General features: G+C 39.4%; 1 protein-coding gene across 1 annotated transcript in view; it reads left to right on the top strand.

The window, feature by feature from the left end:
- The window catches only part of LOC127571193 (ephrin type-A receptor 4), a 115,228-nt gene that overhangs the window by 82,158 nt on the left and 10,940 nt on the right, over window positions 1-22,130 (top strand). The window contains exons 6-14 of the mRNA XM_052017335.1: window positions 3,873-3,997; window positions 4,383-4,542; window positions 5,061-5,172; window positions 13,659-13,723; window positions 15,001-15,114; window positions 17,007-17,192; window positions 19,177-19,238; window positions 19,367-19,576; window positions 19,704-19,853. Of these exons, the coding sequence (XP_051873295.1) occupies window positions 3,873-3,997; window positions 4,383-4,542; window positions 5,061-5,172; window positions 13,659-13,723; window positions 15,001-15,114; window positions 17,007-17,192; window positions 19,177-19,238; window positions 19,367-19,576; window positions 19,704-19,853 (1,184 nt within the window). The remainder of the gene's footprint in view (window positions 1-3,872; window positions 3,998-4,382; window positions 4,543-5,060; window positions 5,173-13,658; window positions 13,724-15,000; window positions 15,115-17,006; window positions 17,193-19,176; window positions 19,239-19,366; window positions 19,577-19,703; window positions 19,854-22,130) is intronic.

The following is a 22,130-nucleotide window of genomic DNA, read 5'->3' as shown; positions in this document are numbered from 1 at the left end:
TGCTGATCACTCATAGTAAAAGTCCAAATTATTCCATACTTTCCAAGTCTCTGGAGGTTCTCAAATTCATTTTTTGTTGATTTGTTTTGACATGATTGATTTGAGAACACAAATGGATGTACTTAATTGTTAAAGATAGCCATAACACATTAGAAGTACAGATGACATATTTCGACCAAATCTACTTACTGGAATAGAACAGCAGTTCCAGCAAAATGATCAATGAGCTGTATTTCTTGACGGAAAGGTTCAGTAATAGGTTAACTCCTTACCTCTTAGTTTGTATTGGGATTCTATTCAGTAGTGTAACTACTTTTATTTAAAGAAAAAACTAGTAACTAACAATTTTGCAATTTGATTTTAAGCAACAAAAATTTTCTTACTTTGCTATTTGCTTTTGATTTTGCAGATCAATTAGCAAAAATTAGACATGAAACACAAAATGAATAGGGAAAATGCAGTTTTTCTTTAAAACTTGTCACTTGCAAATTGCTTTCCAGCAGAATGCTTTGTTTTGATATTTAGATTTGAGGCCAACTCTGCAGGAAATATATGCAGTAGCATGCCATGTTTTTCTTGGCAGGTCATAAGTCTTCATTACCAGATTTTAAGAAAACACATGCATTTGATGGATTGAATTGGCAGAAACAAACCAACAGTGTTTTGTTAAGTAGAAGTACATTTTAATGTAGGAATATGAAAAGCCTCTGGATTAATGTCTAAAACGGAAGTAATGTCAAACCTATGTTTTCTGACTTGCATGTTGTGGCTTCACATATTATAAAGTCATTGTCGCAGTAACATTGACTTCTAACACTTATTCATTTCCAGTTAAATACAGAAGGATACAGATTGCAAAGCCCCATATATTTAATCTTAGTTCCACAAATTTACCACAAAATATTATTGAAGTAAATTACTTATCAGTAGTTGAAAGGAATCATTAGGTACTCTCCATATCTTGTGTCATTCAGTTAAAATTTGAAACACTATAGCATCATTTTCCTCATCCTATTCTTCACTGAGTTGAAAGGAGTGACTCATTTTGATTGACAGGTACCTTTAGTGCTTCACTGTACCAAATTGGATGGCATTGGTTCTAGGTCATATAGAGCCATACAGTGGCATGGGTTGGGGTAGGGTAAAGGACCTTGTACTCTCACTGTGGTGATATGAGTGATATGTGGCATCAGAGCCTAAGGTATATTACTTTTGTGAGTGGGGTTTCACTGCTCTTGCTATAGTGGTGGCAGGAGGAGGAGGCATTGGAACTTGTGTCACCGTGGTGTTGGAAGATAGGGACATGTGCTGTAGTCCGTGGGTGGGAAAAGCATTGGAGGTCTTTGGCCAGGTGGAAAAGGGATCACACTAGGGATTGGGCAGTCAATGAGATAAGTGGTAGTGAAGTTGCAAATTGCCATCTCCACTGGGAAACTTGGTGGGAAGATCAGGGCATTAGATCCTGGAGGTTGAGGCTCTGCCTCAGGTTATTGGGGTGGAGATGGCCAAGTGCTGTGGGGTGGTCAAATGGATGCACTGTAAGATACGGACAGCTGAAGGGGTCCCAGCCCAGTGCTGCTCTGTGAAGTGCAGGTTATCCTGGAAGTACCTAATTATGACATCTTGGTGCAAGGTTCCCTGCAAAAGGAATGTTGCACAGGAAATGATGTCCTGTTTGCTTATCACAGACATTGCATCAGGGGAACCAAGATGATTCATGCTCAGAAGCACTTGGTTGAATTCTCAAATGAGGCTGAAGTGGTCATTACCTCATTTCACTCTGGAATATTGATATTCAGTCCTGAATTCCTGGGTATGTGCATTTAGTTACAAGAATTTTATCTGTTCCTTGAAAGTAGTGTTTCCTATGAATTTGCTGGCAAGAATGAAAAAAAAATCAGCATACCGTAACCTAATTTCAGAGCAATAATGATGCCAACCATCAGGGGAAAACTAGAGAGGGAGAAATAATTAGGTTCTGTGCTGTATGCAGAGGTAAAATATGCAATGTCAGTGCTTCTTTCTCTTTCTGATCCTTGTTTGGGCATTAGTTCATGACTGGAATGAAACATTTTGGTTTCTTGACCAAGTGACCATTTTTTGACAGTGAGCCTCAGCAGACTGTTCAAACATGGAAGTTCTGCTGCCAAGCCCAACACTTCTTCTCTGATAGTTCCAGCTTAAATCAACAGCTGGTAAGCAGGATTATGAACTCAAATACATTTTACTTTCTCTAAATCAGGATATTTCTCTTGTTACTTTACCAAAGCATTTTTAAAATTTGCTTAAAGATAATTTACCCAAACACATGTAATATAGGAATGGTAGCATAGGGGCAGGCCCAATAGTGTAATGGTTAGTGTAACGCTATTACAGCACCAGCGACCCAGGTTCAATTCCGGCCACTGACTGTAAGGAGTTTGTACGTTCTCCCCGTGACTGTGTGGGTTTCCTCTGGGTGCTCCAGTTTCCTCCCAGATTCCAAAGGCGTATGGGTTAGGAAGTTGTGGGCATGCTATGTTGGCACTGGAAGTGTGGCAACACTTGTGGGCAGCCCCCAGAACACCCTATGCAAAAGATGCATGTCACTGTGTGTTTCAATGTGCATGTGACTAATAAAGATATCTTATAATTGACAGTTTGCTTGGGTGACAATTATAAGTATTTGAAAATGGTATATTGTCTCCATATCATAGCAGAAGATAGCACAAAAGTTGCTGGCTTATATAACCATATGGATTAATTTCTTTGCTCAGTTAGGTGACTATTTTTGACCACTATTTTCTTTAATCAGTGTCGTCTCTGTATCTCTGGTGAAAGAAGAGAAAGCCTTGCATTTATTACACCCAATTAACTATTTGTTGAAGTGTTGTAATGAAGCAATTAGTTGGTGCAGAGCAAGGTTCCAGAAATGGATCTGTGATAATAATAAGATAATTTATTGAAATGATTTTGATTGAGGGATAAATATTGATCAAGACATTGCAGATTATTCCCCAGCTATTTTGTGAAATAGTGCAATGGGATATTTTATGTCAATCTGAGAGATCCAGAGAGGACCCAAGTTTGACAGTTCATTATAAAGATAGCACAACACAACACTCCCTCGTCACTGCACTGGAGTGTCAACCTTGATTTTTGAGCTCAAGTTGCAGCAGTGAGACCTGAACCCACAACTTTCCATCTCAGAGACAAGAGTGCTATCAGCTAAAGTTATGGCAGGAAGCTGTGACAATCGATGTCTTGTTTAGTTCTGTCTCGAAGTGATGGACTTTTTAGTCAGAGTAGTTGGAATCAATGCTGCACACTTTTGATAAAAAGACTGGCTCTCTGAGACAAATGTTGTTCCCATTTAATCTGAGTATATCATTGCATCTAGTGATATTGGCAAATAACAGCAGGGGCATGGCCTCTTGTGACAGCAGGAATCAATCTTCAATCAATGTGAAATCACTTGCACAGGCTACAGAAGGCCATGTTCTCAATTGACCTGTTGTGAGGATTTCCTTGAGACTCAACATCCTTAAAAATGAAAACCTAGCACATTTTGCTCATGTGTTCCTTCTCAAGGGCACCTTCCCATTTTGAAGTCAGATACCAAAAACTTCAGGTTCAAAATGTGCAAAGGTTCATAGATTACAGATCATGAATATTTGGAAAAGAATCAACATATATACTTATTGCTTAAATTTGTCAAGAATACAGCTAAATTGGAAACTCTCCAGGTTAGTAAGAAAAAGAAATTGAATTTCACCAAAGATCATTTAAAAAATGTCCCAGCAATGCATACAGGAGATTATTTCTGTTTGAAGTCTTGCATTTAGCTCGTGAATTAATTTCTAAGGGTAAACTGATGTATTTATTCCACCCAGCTCCATCTTCTGTTGGCATTATTCAAGCTAAGGAGATAACAAGACATGGCGTTACTTTGGTCTGGCCAGAACCTGAGAGACCAAATGGTGTAATACTGGAATATGAGATCAAGTATTATGAAAAGGTAAGTGATCAACATCTGAAGTTGTCAACAATTATGGAAACATACAATACAACAGTTCATTGACCCTTCGCCAACTCCTTCAATTAGTGGTCACACTTGTGCATTTGTTCAGATCTTTTTTCTTTCTGTTTGTCTTTAAGACATAGGGAGATCATAGGTTAATAAATATGCAGCTTGCAACAGTAAAGACTTAATAATCTAATCTCTCTACCCGTTGCATTTCCACTATGAACTGAAAGATTGTGTCAGTAAATTTGTCTTTAGAATCCCCTTTCTTCACCAGTAGAGCACATCCTGAACACAGAACTAACATATTTTTTAATCTGAGTGCTAATTCATTGTTTAACTATTTCCTTTCTAACATATAATTTATTTCTTCACACAGGATCAAAATGAACGCAGCTACAGGATTGTTAAAACCCTCTCAAGAAATACAGAAATCAAAGGCTTGAACCCCTTAACAGCCTATATGTTTCATGTTCGTGCACGAACAGCTGCAGGATATGGCGAGTTCAGTGCTCCATTTCAGTTTATAACAAACTCAGGTATTAAGCAATTCAGATATTGCTTCAGTCAATGCCGTTCCCATTGATCTTCTCAATGTACATTGCATATTATATTGAACTATGCTGGATTCACATCTGTAAGCAGCATCCACCCATAAACATCTCTGTGTCCCTTTAATTTTACGTGACCCTCATGTGTGACAGAAAGTGCCAACAAGCTATTAAAAAATAACAGCAGCTCAACTAAAGCTACAACTGCCCTTCAATCAATAGGGCAGCTTACACTTTCCAGCCTGGATAGCTGTCAGTAGCTGTACTCTACTGACATGGTAGCTCTTGCACCATTCGCCATGGCTGAGCTTAGTTGAGTTCAATAAAGGTCCATAATCAACTTTGGAAAGATGTGATCATACTCTTCTTTAACTGAGTCACATTAAAATTTAAATGTTTGATTATATTCAACCCTATCTCCAATTTTCTCATATAAATGCAATGTGATGGAATAAATTCCTATCTATCGATTAAAAAACTAATGTAAGTATTCTGCTCATCTCCAGCTCCTTCAGCTATCATTGGAGATGGTGCCAGCCCTACAGTTTTGCTCGTGTCTGTGGCTGGAAGTGCAGTTCTGCTTGTGATACTGATCTCAGCCTTTGTTATAAGTAGGAGGTAAGATTTGATTCTCTTTCAATCAATGCACCAGTTACAAAGGTACTTGACAACTGAAAGTTAAAGACATGCCACTGACTTTTTTTCTTTTTCATACATGTGCTGTGAACTTTTCTTCAGCAAGGCCAGCATTTATTGTCCATCTGTAATTTCCCTTGTACAGGCAGTGATGAATTGACTTCTTGAACCACTGCATATCTTGTGGAGAAGGTACTTACTGTGTTGTTGAGAAAGGAGCTCCAGGATTTAGACTCAGTGACGATCAATGGGACGATCACCTATTTCCAAGTCAGGATGCTGATAAAGGGCATTTTTGCTTGTGATGGTGTTTCTTTGTACCACTGCCCTCTGGGCTGTGGAAGTGATGGGTTGAAGTGATGCCCTTGGGGAAATGTTAATGATTTGGTGCAGTTCGTCTTGTCAATGTTAAACATTGCAGCCAGAATGCATGAGTGATGAAGAATGGAAGCATCTAAGCTGGTGGATGGAGTGGACTGCCTTGTCTTGGAGAGTGTCCAGCTGCTTGAAAGATATTGCAAACACAGTCATTCAGGCACACGGAGATTATTCCATAGCACTTCTGATTATTTATTGTGGATGGTAAAAAGACAATAGGGGAGTCAAAAGCTGAGACATTTGCCAGAGAACATCCTACTGTTGTAGTCAGTACTTGTAGGGCTGATCTATTTATGCTTCTTGGTGATGTCTTAGGTTATAGATGGTAAAGGATTCAACAATAGTAAAATCTTTGGAATTATGGGCAGATAGACAACTGTTTGTTGAATATTGTCACTGCCTATCACTAATGTGACAAGAACATTACATGACACTTATCAGCCCAAGCCCAAATGTTGTCCAAATGTTTAGGCAAGAAAAGGCTGTTCAAAATCAGAGGACTTGTGAACAAAACTGAATACTGTCAAACCAGCTGTGAATATCCTTACATCTGGCATGGCTGAGGGATGTCATTGATGAAGTAGCTGAAGGAATACACACTGAGGAAATCCTGCAGTCTTATCCTAGAACTGAGATAACTGAGTTCCATCAACTGCAACCATCTTTCTTGGTGCTACATATGATTGCACCTTGTACAGAGATTTACCTTTTCATTCCCAATTAAATTCAACTTTTCTGACAATGAGTTTCCACATTGGTGCCTCTGAGATGTCTTCCTTTTACCTTAACCATGGCTTTCCCTCTACCAAAATAGACAGAGCCCTTGAACTTTTTCCATCTAATTCTTGCTCCTTTGCTCTCACCCAATCTCCTGCTACCAGGACCAAAGTTAGAGTAACACTGGTCCTTGTCTTCTCCACCAGCCTCCATTTTCAATGGATCATGCTTCACAGTTTCTGCTACCATTGATGACCTTTGCTAGATATTTAATCCCTTCTGCTTTCAGCATTCCAAAGAAATCATTCCCTTTGTGACTTTGTGGTCCTTTCCCATACAACTGCAGGAGATGCAGCACCTGTCCTTTTACCTCTTCCCTTTTCACTATGAAGAGACCCAACAGTCTTTTCAGGTGAAGCAGCAATTCACTAGCAATTCACTTGCATTCTTCCAGCCTAATGTACCACACTCGGTTCTCACAATGTTGTCTCCTCTACACTGGAGAAGCCAAATGCAAACTGGGCAATTGCTTTGGGAGCACTTCTGTTCAATCTGCAGAGGCAACTCAGAACTTCCAATTGCCTGTCACTTTAAACGTGCTTTCCACTCCCACTCTGGCTTCCTGCACTGTTCCATCAAGGTCCTTTGCAAACTTGAGGAATGACACCTCAACTGCTATCTGGGCACATTGCATATTTGGGGCTCAATATTGATGCAACAAGTTTAGATAACTTGTTTTTTCCCGTTTGTATCAGAGCTGGCTCATTCTGCTCTAGGTTATTCATCTATAATATTACTTCAGATTTTCACTCCCCACAGACATTACTTGATCTGCTGGCCACTTCCAGCATTCTTCTTTTGAGTTTCAAGTTTTCAGAGCAGCTCTGATCTGCATTTCACAGCTTTCATATGTCCCTTGGTTTGTTTCTGCGCTCTCACTATCTAACTCACTAATCTATTATAATCAAGATGATTCCACTAAAATTAGGATTACTTCAGCAAACCTGGCTTCAAATTTTATTTAAGATCAATCATAGCTTTATCTTGATTACAAGGGGCTGAAATTGCTCTCAGTCAGAATGGCCCACAAAATGGGAAATAGGAGATTAGCAGCACGTTTTAAACTCCACCTGATTTTCTTTGGATTTGAAGTGAAGCTCAATGTTATTGCAGATTAGGCTAGAGACATGTGGTACCATAAAATTACACTTCCACTGAGAAGGAAGAAAATTGAAAAGCAAAACAAAATGCCTCAATGCACCAATTAGTCTGATATTTCCAAAAGCAAATTCCAAATATAATCAAAATCAAAATTCTTTTAAAATTTAAGACTTCAGTATTCATTAAATGTCATACTTTTCCTTGGGTCTTATGATACCATAAAAAGATATACTTTTTTTGCATTGACCTGGGAAAGCATGTCATAGCAAAATATAACACAGATCTCTTAACATTTCCAAAATATTCTGCAGGTTGCTAGTATTTTTTTGCCAAGCTGCAACTCTAATTGGTAACCTTGAAACATCTGTCAGGTTATATTATTTTGAGTAAGGCATCATGAATAATAATTTTACAGAGACATTCTAACCTGAAGCTGTTTCGAGGAAGAAAAGCAAAAAGTAACAGACAGAATAATTTGGTGAAAAGTCTTTATTAAAAGCTACTGTAATGGGACATAGTAATGACAAGCACAATAGTTTAATATCACATCCATTCATTTTGATGGCTTTATTATTTAAGACAGGATTGATGGCACTATTCATTGGAATTCTAATTATGACTTGCCACCTAAGAACATCGAGATTCATTGAGTGTAGAAGCTGATAATTCTGTGCTATAAATACTGTCATTTTCAGCTTTTGATAAACAGGATCTGGTGATTGGCTCTCAATGGATTACTCCTAGAAAATGAAATGTCAACCTTTAGCCTCATTGATTTTTTTTGTGTTAGACAGAAAATTGTCAGAGGAAAACTGGTGGGGTAACCAGTCAGGGGCATATTTGCCATGTCGGGAGCAATCTTGTGTATTTGCTGTTCAAAGGTGAACTACTGTTTATATTACTGCAAAGGAGCTGTAAATCTGGTGATAACAGCCATGCTTGTGGATCACAATAAATCAAGGATAGAAATCAATTGAATTCTGCTCCTTGCCTTTTAAAGATTGCTTTTTATTTAGAGTACTTCAGCACTGTTTACTTACGGGCCAGCCAACTAATCTGTCAAAACCCAAAAATTGACAGCTGCACTAATCAGTAATAAGCTGGAAAAAAAACAAATAGGGAATGTTTGCAGGGCTGTGGAACCAGTCAATAGTGGAATAAGTAATAGCACTGGACAGGGATGTTATGGAACTACTTTCATTTTTTTTTGTATTGGAACAATTACAGCCAGGTGTCCTGTGGACTGGCACTGCATAGATGTCGATAAAGCAGAACAGGAAGAGGAAGAAAATTGTTTGAGCTTATTCCAATTCTTTTCATCAGTTCTATCATACTTGCATCACTGACAATTAGAATTTGTCTGTGTATGTACAGAATTAATTTTGTATCAGGATTTCAGGAGAATGTAGTAGGTGAGCATGTTATTTTTTTCATGTAGCAATAATTACAGGGTTCTTTTGCTGGATAAAGCAACTGAAGCGAAATTATGTGAGAATGAATTTCTGATGTTTACTGACGGGAGGCAGGTAAAATAATTAGTTAAAGATGTCATGCAACCATGCAGTTATAATTTTAATTTTTTTCTTGACTTTTGATACCATTAGTTAAATTAATATGTAAAATACACTGAACTAGAAACTGGATCACATGATGGGATACTTTTGTGCATTATGTCATCCAATTTCAAAGAAAAATTAAAGCTGTGCATGTCCCCAAAGTGATTTTCATTTTGGATGCTCAGGTGCAGAAGATTTCTGGTGGGTTACCCAGTGACTTCAGCATCTTTTAAATGCATGTATATGGTCTTTGACTCCCATGTGCCATTTATGTAAAAGTAGGGCCTGCAAGGATTGCTTCTCTGTGACTCAAAATGAGGTCACAGACTGGCAACAGGAGCCTGACATAGATAGGTCTTCTGCAAGGTGAGTTCACTTTTGGGTCTCCTGTCCCCTACATCCCCAGTCCTTACCTCTGTCTGCCTCTTGCCATAAACTTATTGTGTCTTTTGACCACCGACCTTACCTCAGGACTTGGAAGCAAAGCGAACTATCAAGGAAAGCTAGTCTTCTCCCTGACTACCTGTTCTATCCCTCTCTGATCCCTGGCAGCCAACAATCCATTGATAGCTACAGACACCCAGCAGCTCCCCTCTTCTGCAACGAAAGAGTGTATAAAGAAAGGCCTTGAATATCCAGAACTGTCCAGTAGCATGTAGTAGCTTGGGCCATGTATGCTACAGAATTTCCAAGTGCAGTGCCCCAAACAAAATGTTTATCACTCTGCCTCGAATGGTCTCACACACCTTTAGAAATGCCCACTTATTTCCAAGCATTTATGATGTGTTATAGTAGACCACATAGACCAAATAGATTCCAGCTTAATCCATGATTTGTATTAGATAGTCAAGCATAGCATTGGATACTCCAAATGACCTTACTATTCCTGGGTAGTAATCTAAATGATAAATAAAACTAAACAGTCTTTTGCATTAATACTTTAAATGCAGTGATTAAACCTAGTTAGTGACAGCACGTTGAGGTCTTATCGGGGCAACCATTTTCCTTGCACCTTTAGCTGGTCTTTGTTTGAGGCAGGTCTACATTAAAATGGACTAAGCATCATGATTATGTCATAGGGAGGTGCTACTTTAGTTTGCGCACCACTCCTTTAGGATGGGCCATCTTCCTTTGTCTGGCTTCAGGCTAGTTAAAGCAGCAGGGACTACAAGGTAGCTTGAACCAACCACCATTGTAATTCTTTGTTACATTATTCCGACCAGGTGAAAGGAAACTGTTTGCCAGATAAGGCCTCAATGTGCTGTTAATTACTACTTCTCGGTTAAGTGGGAATGATCATAACAGTGCCACAACTTTCAATTTATGATTTAGTTCAGCTTCTTTTGACAGAGAACAGACAGAATTAAAATGTTTTTCTTTTTGCAGTAAAGGTTAAGTATAGATTAGGTTTTGAAATTAAGAAGGACATTGATGAACTAAGGATTTAAAGGTATTTGATAAAGGAAGCAAAGGCAAGGATTAGAATTATTTTACCTTCAATTTATAATGACTTAGAATGCAGGATGTGAAATATTGGTGGAAGCAGATTTAACAACTTTAATAAGCAAGTTGCTTAGATACCTGAAGGTGAAAAATTTCTAGGCCTTTGGGATAATACAGGTGAGTGGGACTGATTGGATAAATATTCTGAAGCGCAGGCAAACATTTGATGGGCCTTTTGGACTCTTTTTTTTTGCTTAAACATTAAATAATACTGCTGTTACATCCAAATCCTGTTGATGTAATTCATTTGGAGTTTCTAAAAGCCTTCAATAAGCTGCCACACAAAAGTATATTAAACTAAAGTTAGAACAAATGGCATTGGAGATAATATACTGGTGTGGGTTGATGATAGCTATGGTCATTTAAAGTCAAAGTCGAGTTCATTGTCACATGCACTCGTACATGTATGCACAAGTGCCAATGAAAAACTTAACTTATAGCAGCATCACAGGCACATAGCATCATATAAGCAGCATTCATGAAAAAAACATAAATTAAGCATAAATTATGCACAATTTTTACAAGAAAGAACACAATTAGAACAAAAGAAATGTCCATTTTAGTGCAAAGTGATCATAGTGTTGCTGAACTGTGGTGATTAGTGTAGTGCTGGTTGGTTCAAGAACCGAATAGCTGAAGGGAAGTAGCTGTTCTTGAACCTGGTGGTGTTGAACTTCAGGCTTCTTTACCTCCTGTCCGATAGTAGCTGTGAGAAGATGGCATGGCCAGATGATAGATGTTCCCTTCTTGAGGCAGCACCTCCTGTAGATACTACCAATAGTAGGGAGGGATGTGCCCGTGACGTATTGGGCTGAGCCCACAACTCTCTGCAGCTTCTGACATTCCTATGCATCCAAATTGCTGTAGCAAACTATAATGCAACCAGTTATTTACAGGTTGGGAAGCTGTGACCAGTGGAGTGTTGCAGGATCCTGAGACTCCAGCTGTTCACAATCTAGACCTATTATTTGAATGAGTGGATCGAGTGTAATATATCCAGGTTTGCAGCAAAGCTGGGTGACAATATGACCTTTGAAACAGATGCAGGTAGGCTTTAAGCAGCTAAGTGAATGGGCAAGGACATGGCAGATGAAATCTAATATTGAAATATGTGAGATCATCCACTTTGGTAGAGAAAAAAGAAACACAGGTATTTTCTTAAATGATCTTTTACCTCAGAGGTTGAAAGGTATCAATGTTTAGTGAGTATAAATGCATCATTCAATGATAATACACAGAGATAGCAAGCAATTAGGAAGGCAAACAGTATGTTGGCCTTTTATCGCAAGAGGATTGAATGCAAGACCAGAAATGTCTTGCCCTAATTATATGGATTCTGATGCAAGTGTACCTAATGTATTGTATACAGGACTGGTCTCCCTACCGAAGAAAATTTAAATTTACACAAGTGAGAGGGCATCTGAGGTTCACAAGCTTAATTTGTGGGATGGCAGGTTTGTTGCATGAGGAAAAATTAAACAGGCTGGGTCCTTACTGTTTTGAGTCTAGAAGAATGAGTAAGGATCCTATTGAAATGTACAACATTTTTACATGGCTTGGCAGAACAGGGTTGGGATGATGTTTACCCTGAATGGAGTGTCCAGCTCAAGGGGTTGCAGTCTAAAAACAAGGGATTGTTCATTCAGTATAAAAATGATTTTTTTTTAATCCCAAAGGGTAGTGAATCTTTCAAATTCTCTATCCAAGAGATCTGAGGAGGCTCAGTCATATTCAGGACAGAGATTGGAGGAGTTTTGTTGGGCATGATATCTAGGGTTAGTGCAGGAAAGTGAAGTAAAAGATCATCCATGATCTTTTTTGAACAGTAAAGAAGATAAGAGGGACTGAATGACCCACTCCTGCTTCTGTTACTTATGTTCTTCTGATTGTTGTCCAGTGCTTCCTATTAAAGATCTCTTTGTGAAATGCTTTACACCAAGTTGAGTGAATTATCAAAGCCTGCCTTATTTGAATCACCACAGTGGCAGAGAACACACTGAGAATTAACGCTGGTTAAAACAAAATGGGCTTGGATGTCCCCATTGCTACCATTGTGCCTATCACCCTGCCAACATAATGCTGATTTATCTTAGTTTGAAAGCATATGGCATCTAATGGCTGTAAATAACTTGCCACAGGTTGGAGCAGGAACCCCTTCCTATGTACCATTTGTTAAATGTCATGTTAAATGCATTATATATTTGGATATAAAAATATTGCATGACTTCTTTGATTCTTATTTCCCCAAATGAGCAAGAACTCTTCATTGTCAAAATTAACAGCAGAAGTTTCATTTTGTAGGATCTTCTTTAACAGTTTAAATCTCTTTATTCCTTTCACTAGATCCTGGCCAATTATCTGCTATAGAATGGCCCCAGTAATTATTTTTTCATCAGCATTCTACATATTCAAAGCAAAAGTAATCAATCTTACCACTTGTTTTAGCAGGGCAGATTAAAGCGGGAGGCTTGACAATATTATCAGTGAAATGTTTGCTCATTGCCAATATCTTTTACTCTGTTCATTATCTTTGCTTTTTTGAATAATACTGGAACCAACAACAAAGCATTGGAGCTTGGGACTCCAAGTGTTTTGCTGCATTGAGTGAATCCACAAATTCCATGTAAATACTGTATTATGTTGTGCTGAGGTAGCCTGCAGAGAATGCCCCCTCTGTCTCTCCTAGAACCTGCTGGCCCTTCTGACCCCTGCTGTTTATCAAAGCACTCTCTACCTGTGCCCTGTCATTCCACATAAACCTTTCTAATTACATAATCCAAACCGTTACAAAGGCTTCCTTATTCTATTCGGGTTTAGTCAGGTAAACCATCTCCAAATGTCAATTTATTTTCCAAGTCTGCAACTGGCTATTAGCATTCATTTCCCTTGCTCAATGACTGGCTAATGATTTCTCCAGCTTTCTCAGTGGTTAATGATACACGGCAGTGTCTTACCCCAGGCAAAGTTCAGCAGGTGACAGTCATGCAGGTAGGGACTGGGGGGAGGAGACCCAGACCTATAATTATGAGGCAATAAGGTACAATTGAATGTTTGAACAGTGAGATGCAGTGCATTCCCAGCTAAGCAGGTGGTCTTGAATTTTTAATTCCCCCCATTCTCATTAATTTTATGCTTTATTCTCTGTTCCTGCAGGCGCAGAAAATACAGTAAAGCCAAACAGGATGCTGATGAGGAGAAGCATTTACATAATGGACAAGGTACGTGATAATAAGCAACATTTTATACCAGAAAGATTATGCAGGTATGTGCACTTTTGCACCTAAATAGATAGTGTTAAAGATTTCATGGAGCACGAGATTGCAGATTAGCCCTTTGTACTGTTCTGCTACACTAGGTAACAATAGTCTTTTATCCTGGTGGTGTTTTATTTTGAGCTCTGGGTAAATATCCAGATTCAGCTCTGTAAATTCTGGAGCCTGTCTTATGAGCACCCGTGTTTTGAAATGTTGTTCAAATTGTGGGCACCTTACTTGCATCACCATACCATACTCATCTATGTTCAATGATATTCTGAGGTTAGGAGAAATTTGGTGTGCTCTGTGCAATCAGGTGGTTTCCTCAATTCTGGACTAGGACGTCCTGCTGGTTTACACTAAAACTAATGCAATACTAATAAGCATTCATACCAGTGTTTTCAAGAGAAGAGTTGTACGTAACTTACTTAAAATTCAAGTGGTTTCTGTGGTGTAATATCAAGTTGGTGCCAGATTTATGTCATTATCAATGTTCATTTCAAATCATAAAGCTGTATCACACCAGTTCAACTCTTTTACCAGACTGCTTTGTAAAACAGTTTGCATTTATACAGTGCAACTATTATACAAACATCCTTGAGTGCCTCCCTGATGCCGAATCATAAAGAAATCTGCTTTGTGCCTTTTAACACCCATTCAACAAATTTTAAAAAAACCACAAATGTTGTTGCTGATAAAAGGACAAGAACCTACTACTGATACTTCACAGGATGTTGGCATGTAGCTTAAAACAAAAGTTAGCCATTCTAGGATCTCAGTTAGATTTGATCTGTGGTAATTTCAGCTGAGCAATTTGAGGAAGCTCAATTTGCCTCAGGCTTTCAAGCACGAAGGAACTAAGATTCCATCTCCAGATTTTTATCCAGTTACTCATGTTACAAGCTGTCACGTGAAGTCAGAAGTAGAGTCGTTACAGTCCTTCTGTGAGTGAATGGCTTGACTGACAGTCAGTCGTTTGCCATCCAAACACACTCATCAGGAGTCAAGTATTGGAGATATGTGGATTTGTACTTAAGCCAAAAACTGGTGCCTTTGGGAGATCAGGAGAAAGATTGGTGAAGAGATTCCTTCCTGAAAAATGTTGATATTGCTGCATTATAAAGGTGCAAAATTAACAATGTTTTGTTAGTTTATTATAGAAAAAAATGATATATTCCCTTTACCTCAACTTGCATAACCTCAGTAAAAGGTTTTTAAAAAGATCTTTGTATATTTTAAAGGGGTGAGGACATACGTCGATCCTTTCACATATGAGGACCCCAATCAAGCCGTTCGTGAATTTGCCAAAGAAATAGATGCTTCTTGTATAAAGATTGAAAGAGTGATTGGTGTAGGTAAGTTATTGGGATAACATATTTATAAACTGAACCAGAGTATATTTATGATCAGCTTTCTGGTTGGACAATATATTTTTTTAATTTTCTCTTCAGAAGATTGCTTGATAAAAGTGAGGCAGTAGGTGCGAAGGAATAAAACTATTTTGCATGCCAAGATTAAGAGGGATTTTGGTACAACGCAAAGTTTCCCCTTCTGCAAACCAAGGCTAACCTCAGAAGGATTATATAATCATTAATATTTACGTCAAGTTTTCTTCAGTCATATCCTTTGAATTCCAACCCTTGTAGAGGTTAGAGATGTTCATGGAGCTTCCTCCAGTTGATTGTTTAATTGTCTCCCAGCATTCATAACTGGATCTGGCAAAACAGTTTTTGTGATCTGATCCATTGGGTGTAGTGTGATCTGATCCATTGGGTGTAGTGTTGATTACCTCAGTCTTCAGGGAATGTAAATGTTGTCAATGGTTTAGCTTCACCACTTTGGCAGCCCATTTTTAGCAGTTTCTGTTGCTTTTCTGCACACTGCATTTAATCAGGATTAACCTCCGCTGCTTTGTAAACCGAGGACTGTTCCAGGTAAAAATAAAAGTTACAGACTGTGGTAGAAAATAGTTCCACAGTTGTGAATTGAGACCATGCCCTACTGTATTTGTGCAGCCAGTTTCATTCAACACAGGATCCATACATTTTTCATTGTTTGGGCTGAAATTAAGGCTGTGAGGATATGTGTTTTGTACAATTGAATAGAAATATAATTGAATAAAAATTATGTTACAACATTGGCTAGATCACATCTGGAGGTGTGTGTGAAAAAATATAGGAAGAATATTTTGGCCTTGGAGGAGATGCAGTGTAGATGTACAAGAACGACACCTGTATTCCTAGGATAAATTACATGGAGGGTGTAATTCCCCAGAGTTTAGAAGGATAAGGACTGTTCTGTTTGAAGTTTGAGATATGAAGGGAAATTGAAGGGTAAATTGAGAGCGAGTATTCTTGCTGGTTTCAGAATCTAGGACTGGAGAATCCAAGTCTGAAATTTATAGCCAAAACTTTCAGCATTGAAGCTAGAAAATATTTCAAGAAAGGGAGTGGTAGGACTTAAGGATTGATGCAAAACTAATTGTCAACTTAAATCTAAGTGATAATATCTTGTTAAGCAAAGCTATGAAGTGATCTCAGGAGAAGGTTTAACTGTACGAATCGTTGATGAGACCACACTTGGAGTATTGTGTGCAGTTCTGGTCTATAGGAAGGAGGTCATTAGGTTGGAAAGGGTGAAGAAAAGATTCACAAGATGTTATCAGGACTAGAGGCCTCGAGTTATAAGGAGGGGACACGGTGGGGTGTTTATCGCTGAAGCATAGGAGGCTGAGAGGTGTATAAAATCATGACAGGAATAGATAGGGTGAATGGTCACAGTTTTTTCCCAGGTTAGGGGAGTCTAAAACTAGAAAGCATAGACTTATGGTGAGAGGGGAAAAATATAAAGAGGTCATGAGGGGCAACATTTTCCACATAGGGTGTGGTGGGTACATGGAACAAGCTGCTAGAGGAAGTGGCAGAGGCGGGCACAATGACAACATTCAAAAGGAATTTAGCAGCTTAATGGATAGGAAAGGGCCAAACAAAGGCAAGTGGGACTGGTTCGGGTAAGGCAACGGTTGGCATGGGTGATTTGGGCCGAAGGACCTGTTTTTATATTGTATGGTTCAATACTCTATATGGAGTTGGAAGTGACCACAGAAGGAAGCTTGTATATACAGTTAGTTCATGGATCAGCTATGACCTTGTTGATTGGTGGGATTAACCCAAAGGACTAAATGCCCCATTTTTGTTCATATGTTCCAAAACTGAAAGTGACATTTTCTTCCCATTCTTTTCCACAGGTGAATTTGGTGAAGTATGTAGTGGACGATTGAAAATGCCAGGCAAGAGAGAGATCTGTGTTGCCATCAAGACTCTGAAAGCCGGCTACACTGATAAACAGAGACGAGATTTCCTGAGTGAAGCAAGCATCATGGGCCAGTTTGATCACCCCAACATCATCCACTTGGAGGGGGTCGTCACAAAATGTAGGTCCAGTGAAGGGACTGAGTGTAAATGCTGCATACATTCATCTAAAAATGACAGATGGAACACCTACTGATAAATAACAAGGGAGAAGCCCTGGAATACAAGTCATTAATCTTTGTGGCAGATTCAAATGAGTTTGTGGTGCAAATTGACATTCTATCCTTAGACAGCTTGTACTAAGATTTGCAGTGAAATTAATATCTAGATCTATTTAGGCCAGGATATTTTTTTGAAACTGTGACAGACTTGGCAGGGTGTCATGGGATAGGTGAAAACAGATGGCAAGGAACTCGATATTAAGCAGCAAAACAATTTCTTTTTGTCATAAACCATATCTAAGGCTACCCGCTTGTGAAAGGATGAGAAATTATAAATGTTCTTGCACAAGAATTCATTTCTTCCCTAGTGACTAATATGCTGAGCTTCTCTAGATAAATGTGAAACAATTAAATATTACAGCTCATCTGTAAACATAGCAGTAACAGAAGATTATTTATTTGCAAAGCAGTTTGCACTACAGTTTTTATAAATTGCATTTTAAGTTTAGAGAATGTGAAACCTGACCTATTGTGTCCTGTTGCTCGATAGCCAGCAGACTGCGCACAACCATAATGCACACATTTCCCCAAGCTCCTGCTTTTCTAATGACTGTCACTTACTAAAGCATTCATCTCAGCTGCTTCTGTCTGGATTTTGATAGGTACAATAAATGACAATATTTAGTAAACAAAAAGTAAGAAATGCAAATTAAGCCATGAACATTATTTTCAGACTTGATTCCAAGCTGTCACTTTAGCACTTCCTGTTCCTGACTTGCATGCCAACCTGGTCTCCAGAACTGGGATTACATGCCATGCCGTAACATACAACCATTTTTCTCTCACTGTCGTGAAAAAAAAGAACTGCGACTTACAGATTAATTGCCTGAGTAACTTAAATTTTCTCTTGGGAATTGCTGTGATAAAGTTAATAATTGGGGTTAGGAGTCTGCTGTGGTATTGAGCTGTGTAGATTTTGGGTCCAGTTCTTCATTTCAGGTGCTAGCAGGATTTTGGCACTCCTGAACTGGGGTTGTGGGAATGTGGGGGAGTAGGGAAGAAGAGCTAGTTTAGTCACATCACTGCTTCCACTTGCGGTGACTGTCTGTAAATATCAGGTGTAGACAGGGTTACACTTATCTGTGATGCCTTTGAGAGTCAAATAGACTGCCAGCAGACACAGGCTGCTCTCACACATGAAGAATAGTTATCTGTGCTCAAGGGCTGCTGGTGCCTACCTAACTATACCGCAAATGAGCGGTGTCTTAAAAGAGGACGAATTTGGAGCTGGGGTAATGCATCAGGAACTACATGTATAAAATTCAACTCCATTTGAATTAGAATGCACCAGGCTTTGCTCAGTCAGTGACTGCAGTGAACAATCACTGGCATCTAAGTTTTCAATACCTCATTCCTCACTGTAAGGGGGTAATTTTCACTGTTGGTACACTTGTTACATTGACAGTTGGGGATCAACAACCTGTTATGTCCTCTGTCTGATTCTCCTCCACTTTCTATTACTAGTGCCAAAGAGTGGAAAATAGCCCCAGTGAATAGATGCAGCTTCAAAGAGGACCTGTGAAATCAATTTGGCAACATGTCACGTCCTAAAAAAGGTGCAATTATGATCCCTAGAGTCAGTGTAAAGTATGGGAGGGAAAGCTGAGCTTCTTTCAAGCAGCTAAACTCTAGAGACATTCTCCAAATTACACAAGACCTTGCAAATATATAACTAGTAAGGGTTAATCTGACAGATGGTGTCCAACGTGTTATTCAATAAATCATCCAGACTACTATGCATCTAGGGCATAGATTGTGGCATTTTTAATTAAATTAGATCTATCAAGATAAATGAAGGTACAGCCAGTGTAATTCTCTATATCTCATTTTCATCTCATTAATGGAAACGTTTGGCAAGTAATTCTGTTTTTGTTTGAAACTTCAGGTAAACCAGTAATGATCATAACTGAATACATGGAAAATGGATCTTTGGATGCATTCCTCAGGGTAAGTTATCTGTCAGGTTCTGAAGAAAATGCATTTTTTGGAAACAGCCACTTTGTAAGATGTAGGGTTGTAATTGGTGGTTTGCTACATTATATGTCATAAGTGAACCTGATTTGTGTTGTTCACAGAAGAATGACGGCCAGTTCACAGTGATTCAGCTGGTGGGAATGCTAAGAGGAATTGGCTCTGGAATGAAGTACCTCTCTGATATGAGTTACGTGCACCGAGATTTGGCTGCTCGGAATATTCTTGTGAACAGTAATTTAGTCTGCAAAGTTTCAGACTTTGGCATGTCCCGAGTTCTCGAAGATGATCCAGAGGCAGCTTACACCACACGGGTAAGACCACACTCAATAGGTCATCAGCTGGAGCTTTGTGCTGGAAGCCAGTGTAAGATGATCAAATGACCAGAGGCAACACAACAAACTCTTACCTTCTATCTGATGATTGAATTCTCGTTTACAGGGTGGAAAGATCCCAATCAGATGGACAGCGCCTGAAGCAATTGCTTATCGCAAGTTTACTTCAGCAAGTGATGTTTGGAGTTACGGGATTGTGATGTGGGAAGTTATGTCTTATGGAGAACGGCCTTACTGGGATATGTCCAATCAGGACGTAAGTTTATTTAATTTGATTCTGCTGTTTTTCTTGTTGCCCCGGGGGATGAAGGAGTGGAAACTGTCTCCAATTGATGCTGCACAAATAAGACACAACAATTATAAAATTTATTTTTGTTCCTTACTATTGGTCATCATAACTTGAACATATTGAGACAGTAAAACAGAGATTCCTTCAGATTTAAGACAGACATGCTGATCAGACATAATTATCATGGAGTAGTATGTCCACCTCCACAAACCCACCGCCACTGTGTGTCTGGAGTCTACCGCTGATGTAAAGCAGAAATTTCAGAATGACTCAGGAGCACCAGATGAAGTTGTTTCTGAGGACAGAAGTCCTGTACATGTGGGGGTAGGCACCCACGGTGTCTTCCCATAATGTTTGCCTCATGTTCTTGTTCCTTTCTCCTTGCAAGAGTAGCCCCTAGCAAACACTCCCACTCTTCTGGTAACTCCTAAAACAAGGGCTAATATGATTGCATAGGAAAGCATTTAGTTCTTTAGGCAACGCCTTTAGAGAGTGTTTAGAATAAATGTTGAATGTATGTAAGTGAAGTCTTGACAAGGTGTCTCAGAAACTCTTGGGGTATGTTTAAAAAGCCCTTGCATTCCCAAAAAGTGTACAAGAAAAGATCATATGACTTTAAATAACATTCAGCATTCTCTGCAATGACCTGTTCAGGTCCAGTCAGTTGGCTGCTCTTAAGAGAAGACTTCAGGTCTAGTCTGGTCACGGCCAAAATTAATTCCTGCCTGAGCAAGGGCCTGGACCCACTACAATTTGCCTACCGACACAACAGGTCTACAGCAGATGCAATCTCACTGGCTCTCCACTTGGCTTTGGAACACCTGGACAACAGCAAAACATGGGCTGCTGTTCATCGATTACAGCTTGGCGTTCAATACCATCATCCCCTCAGTATTAATCAACAAGCTTCAAAACCTGGGCCTCTGTACCTCCCTCTACAACTGGATCCTCGACTTCCTTATCGAGAGACCACAGTCTGTGCAAATCAATAGTAACACCTCTCCTCGCTGACAATCAACAAAGGTGCACCTCAAGGATTTGTGCTTAGCCCACTGCTGTGCTCTCTCCACACTCATGACTGTGTGGCTAGGCACAGCTCAAATGCCATCTCTAAATTTGCCGTAGACACCACTGTTGTTGGCAGAATCTCCAATGGCGATGAGGCGGCGTACAGGAGTGAGACAGATCAGCTGGTTGAGTGGTGTCGCAACAACAACCTCACACTCAACGTCAGCAAGACCAAGGATTTGATTGTGGACTTCAGGATGGGGAAGTCAGAATACACACCAGACTTTATGGGGGGGGGGGGGGGGGGGGGGGGGGAAGGGAAGGGGTCAGCAGTGGAAAGGGTGAGCAGCTTCAAGTTCCTGGGTGTCATCGTCTCAGAGGATCTATCTTGAGCCCAACACATTAATGCATTCACAATAAAGGCACACCAGCAGCTCTACTTATTGGAATTTGAAGAGATTTGGTGTGTCACCATAGACTCTTGCAAATTTCTACAGAAGTACAATGGAGAGCATTCTGACTGGTTGCATCACCGCCCGGTATGGAGGCTCAATGTGCAGAATCCAAAGAAGCTGCAGAGGGTTGTAGACTCAGCCAGCTCCATCACGGACACAACCCTCCCTGCCATTGAGGATATCTTCAAGAGGCGGTGCCTCAAAAAAGCGGCATCCATCTTTAAGGACCCTCACCACCTAGGACATGTCCTCTTCACATTACTACCATTGGGGAGGAGGTACAGGAGCCTGAAGACACACACTCAATGTTTCAGGAACAGCTTCTTCCCCTCCGCCATCAGATTTCTGAACGGTCCATTAACACCACCTTGTTATTCCTCTTTTGCACTATTTATTTATTTTTGTAATTTATAGTAATTATGTTTTTATGTCGTGCACTGAACTGCTGCCACAGAACAACAAATTTCACGACAAATGTCGGTGATAATAAACCTGACTCTGATTCAAATGAGATATAGTCTCCTTAAATGCTACTAGAAAATGTAATTGGAAAAACAACTGTTTAACAATACTTTAGCTGGTCACTTTGTGTTCAAGCTTCAGCTCTTTTACCAAATTGGTGACTTATGCTAAACATAGGCAAATATCATCATTTTGTGATGACACCTTGCCTTGGCCACCTCAGCAACTCTTTAACAAAGTATCATAGGGAACTACTCCAATGAACTTCAGTGCTTGAAGAGCTTACCTCTGATCAATTTGATTCCTTTGCTTATGTTTT

This window comes from Pristis pectinata, chromosome 6, assembly GCF_009764475.1.
Source record: "Pristis pectinata isolate sPriPec2 chromosome 6, sPriPec2.1.pri, whole genome shotgun sequence".
NCBI lineage: Eukaryota > Metazoa > Chordata > Chondrichthyes > Rhinopristiformes > Pristidae > Pristis > Pristis pectinata.
This window is presented reverse-complemented; position numbering and strand designations above follow the sequence as displayed.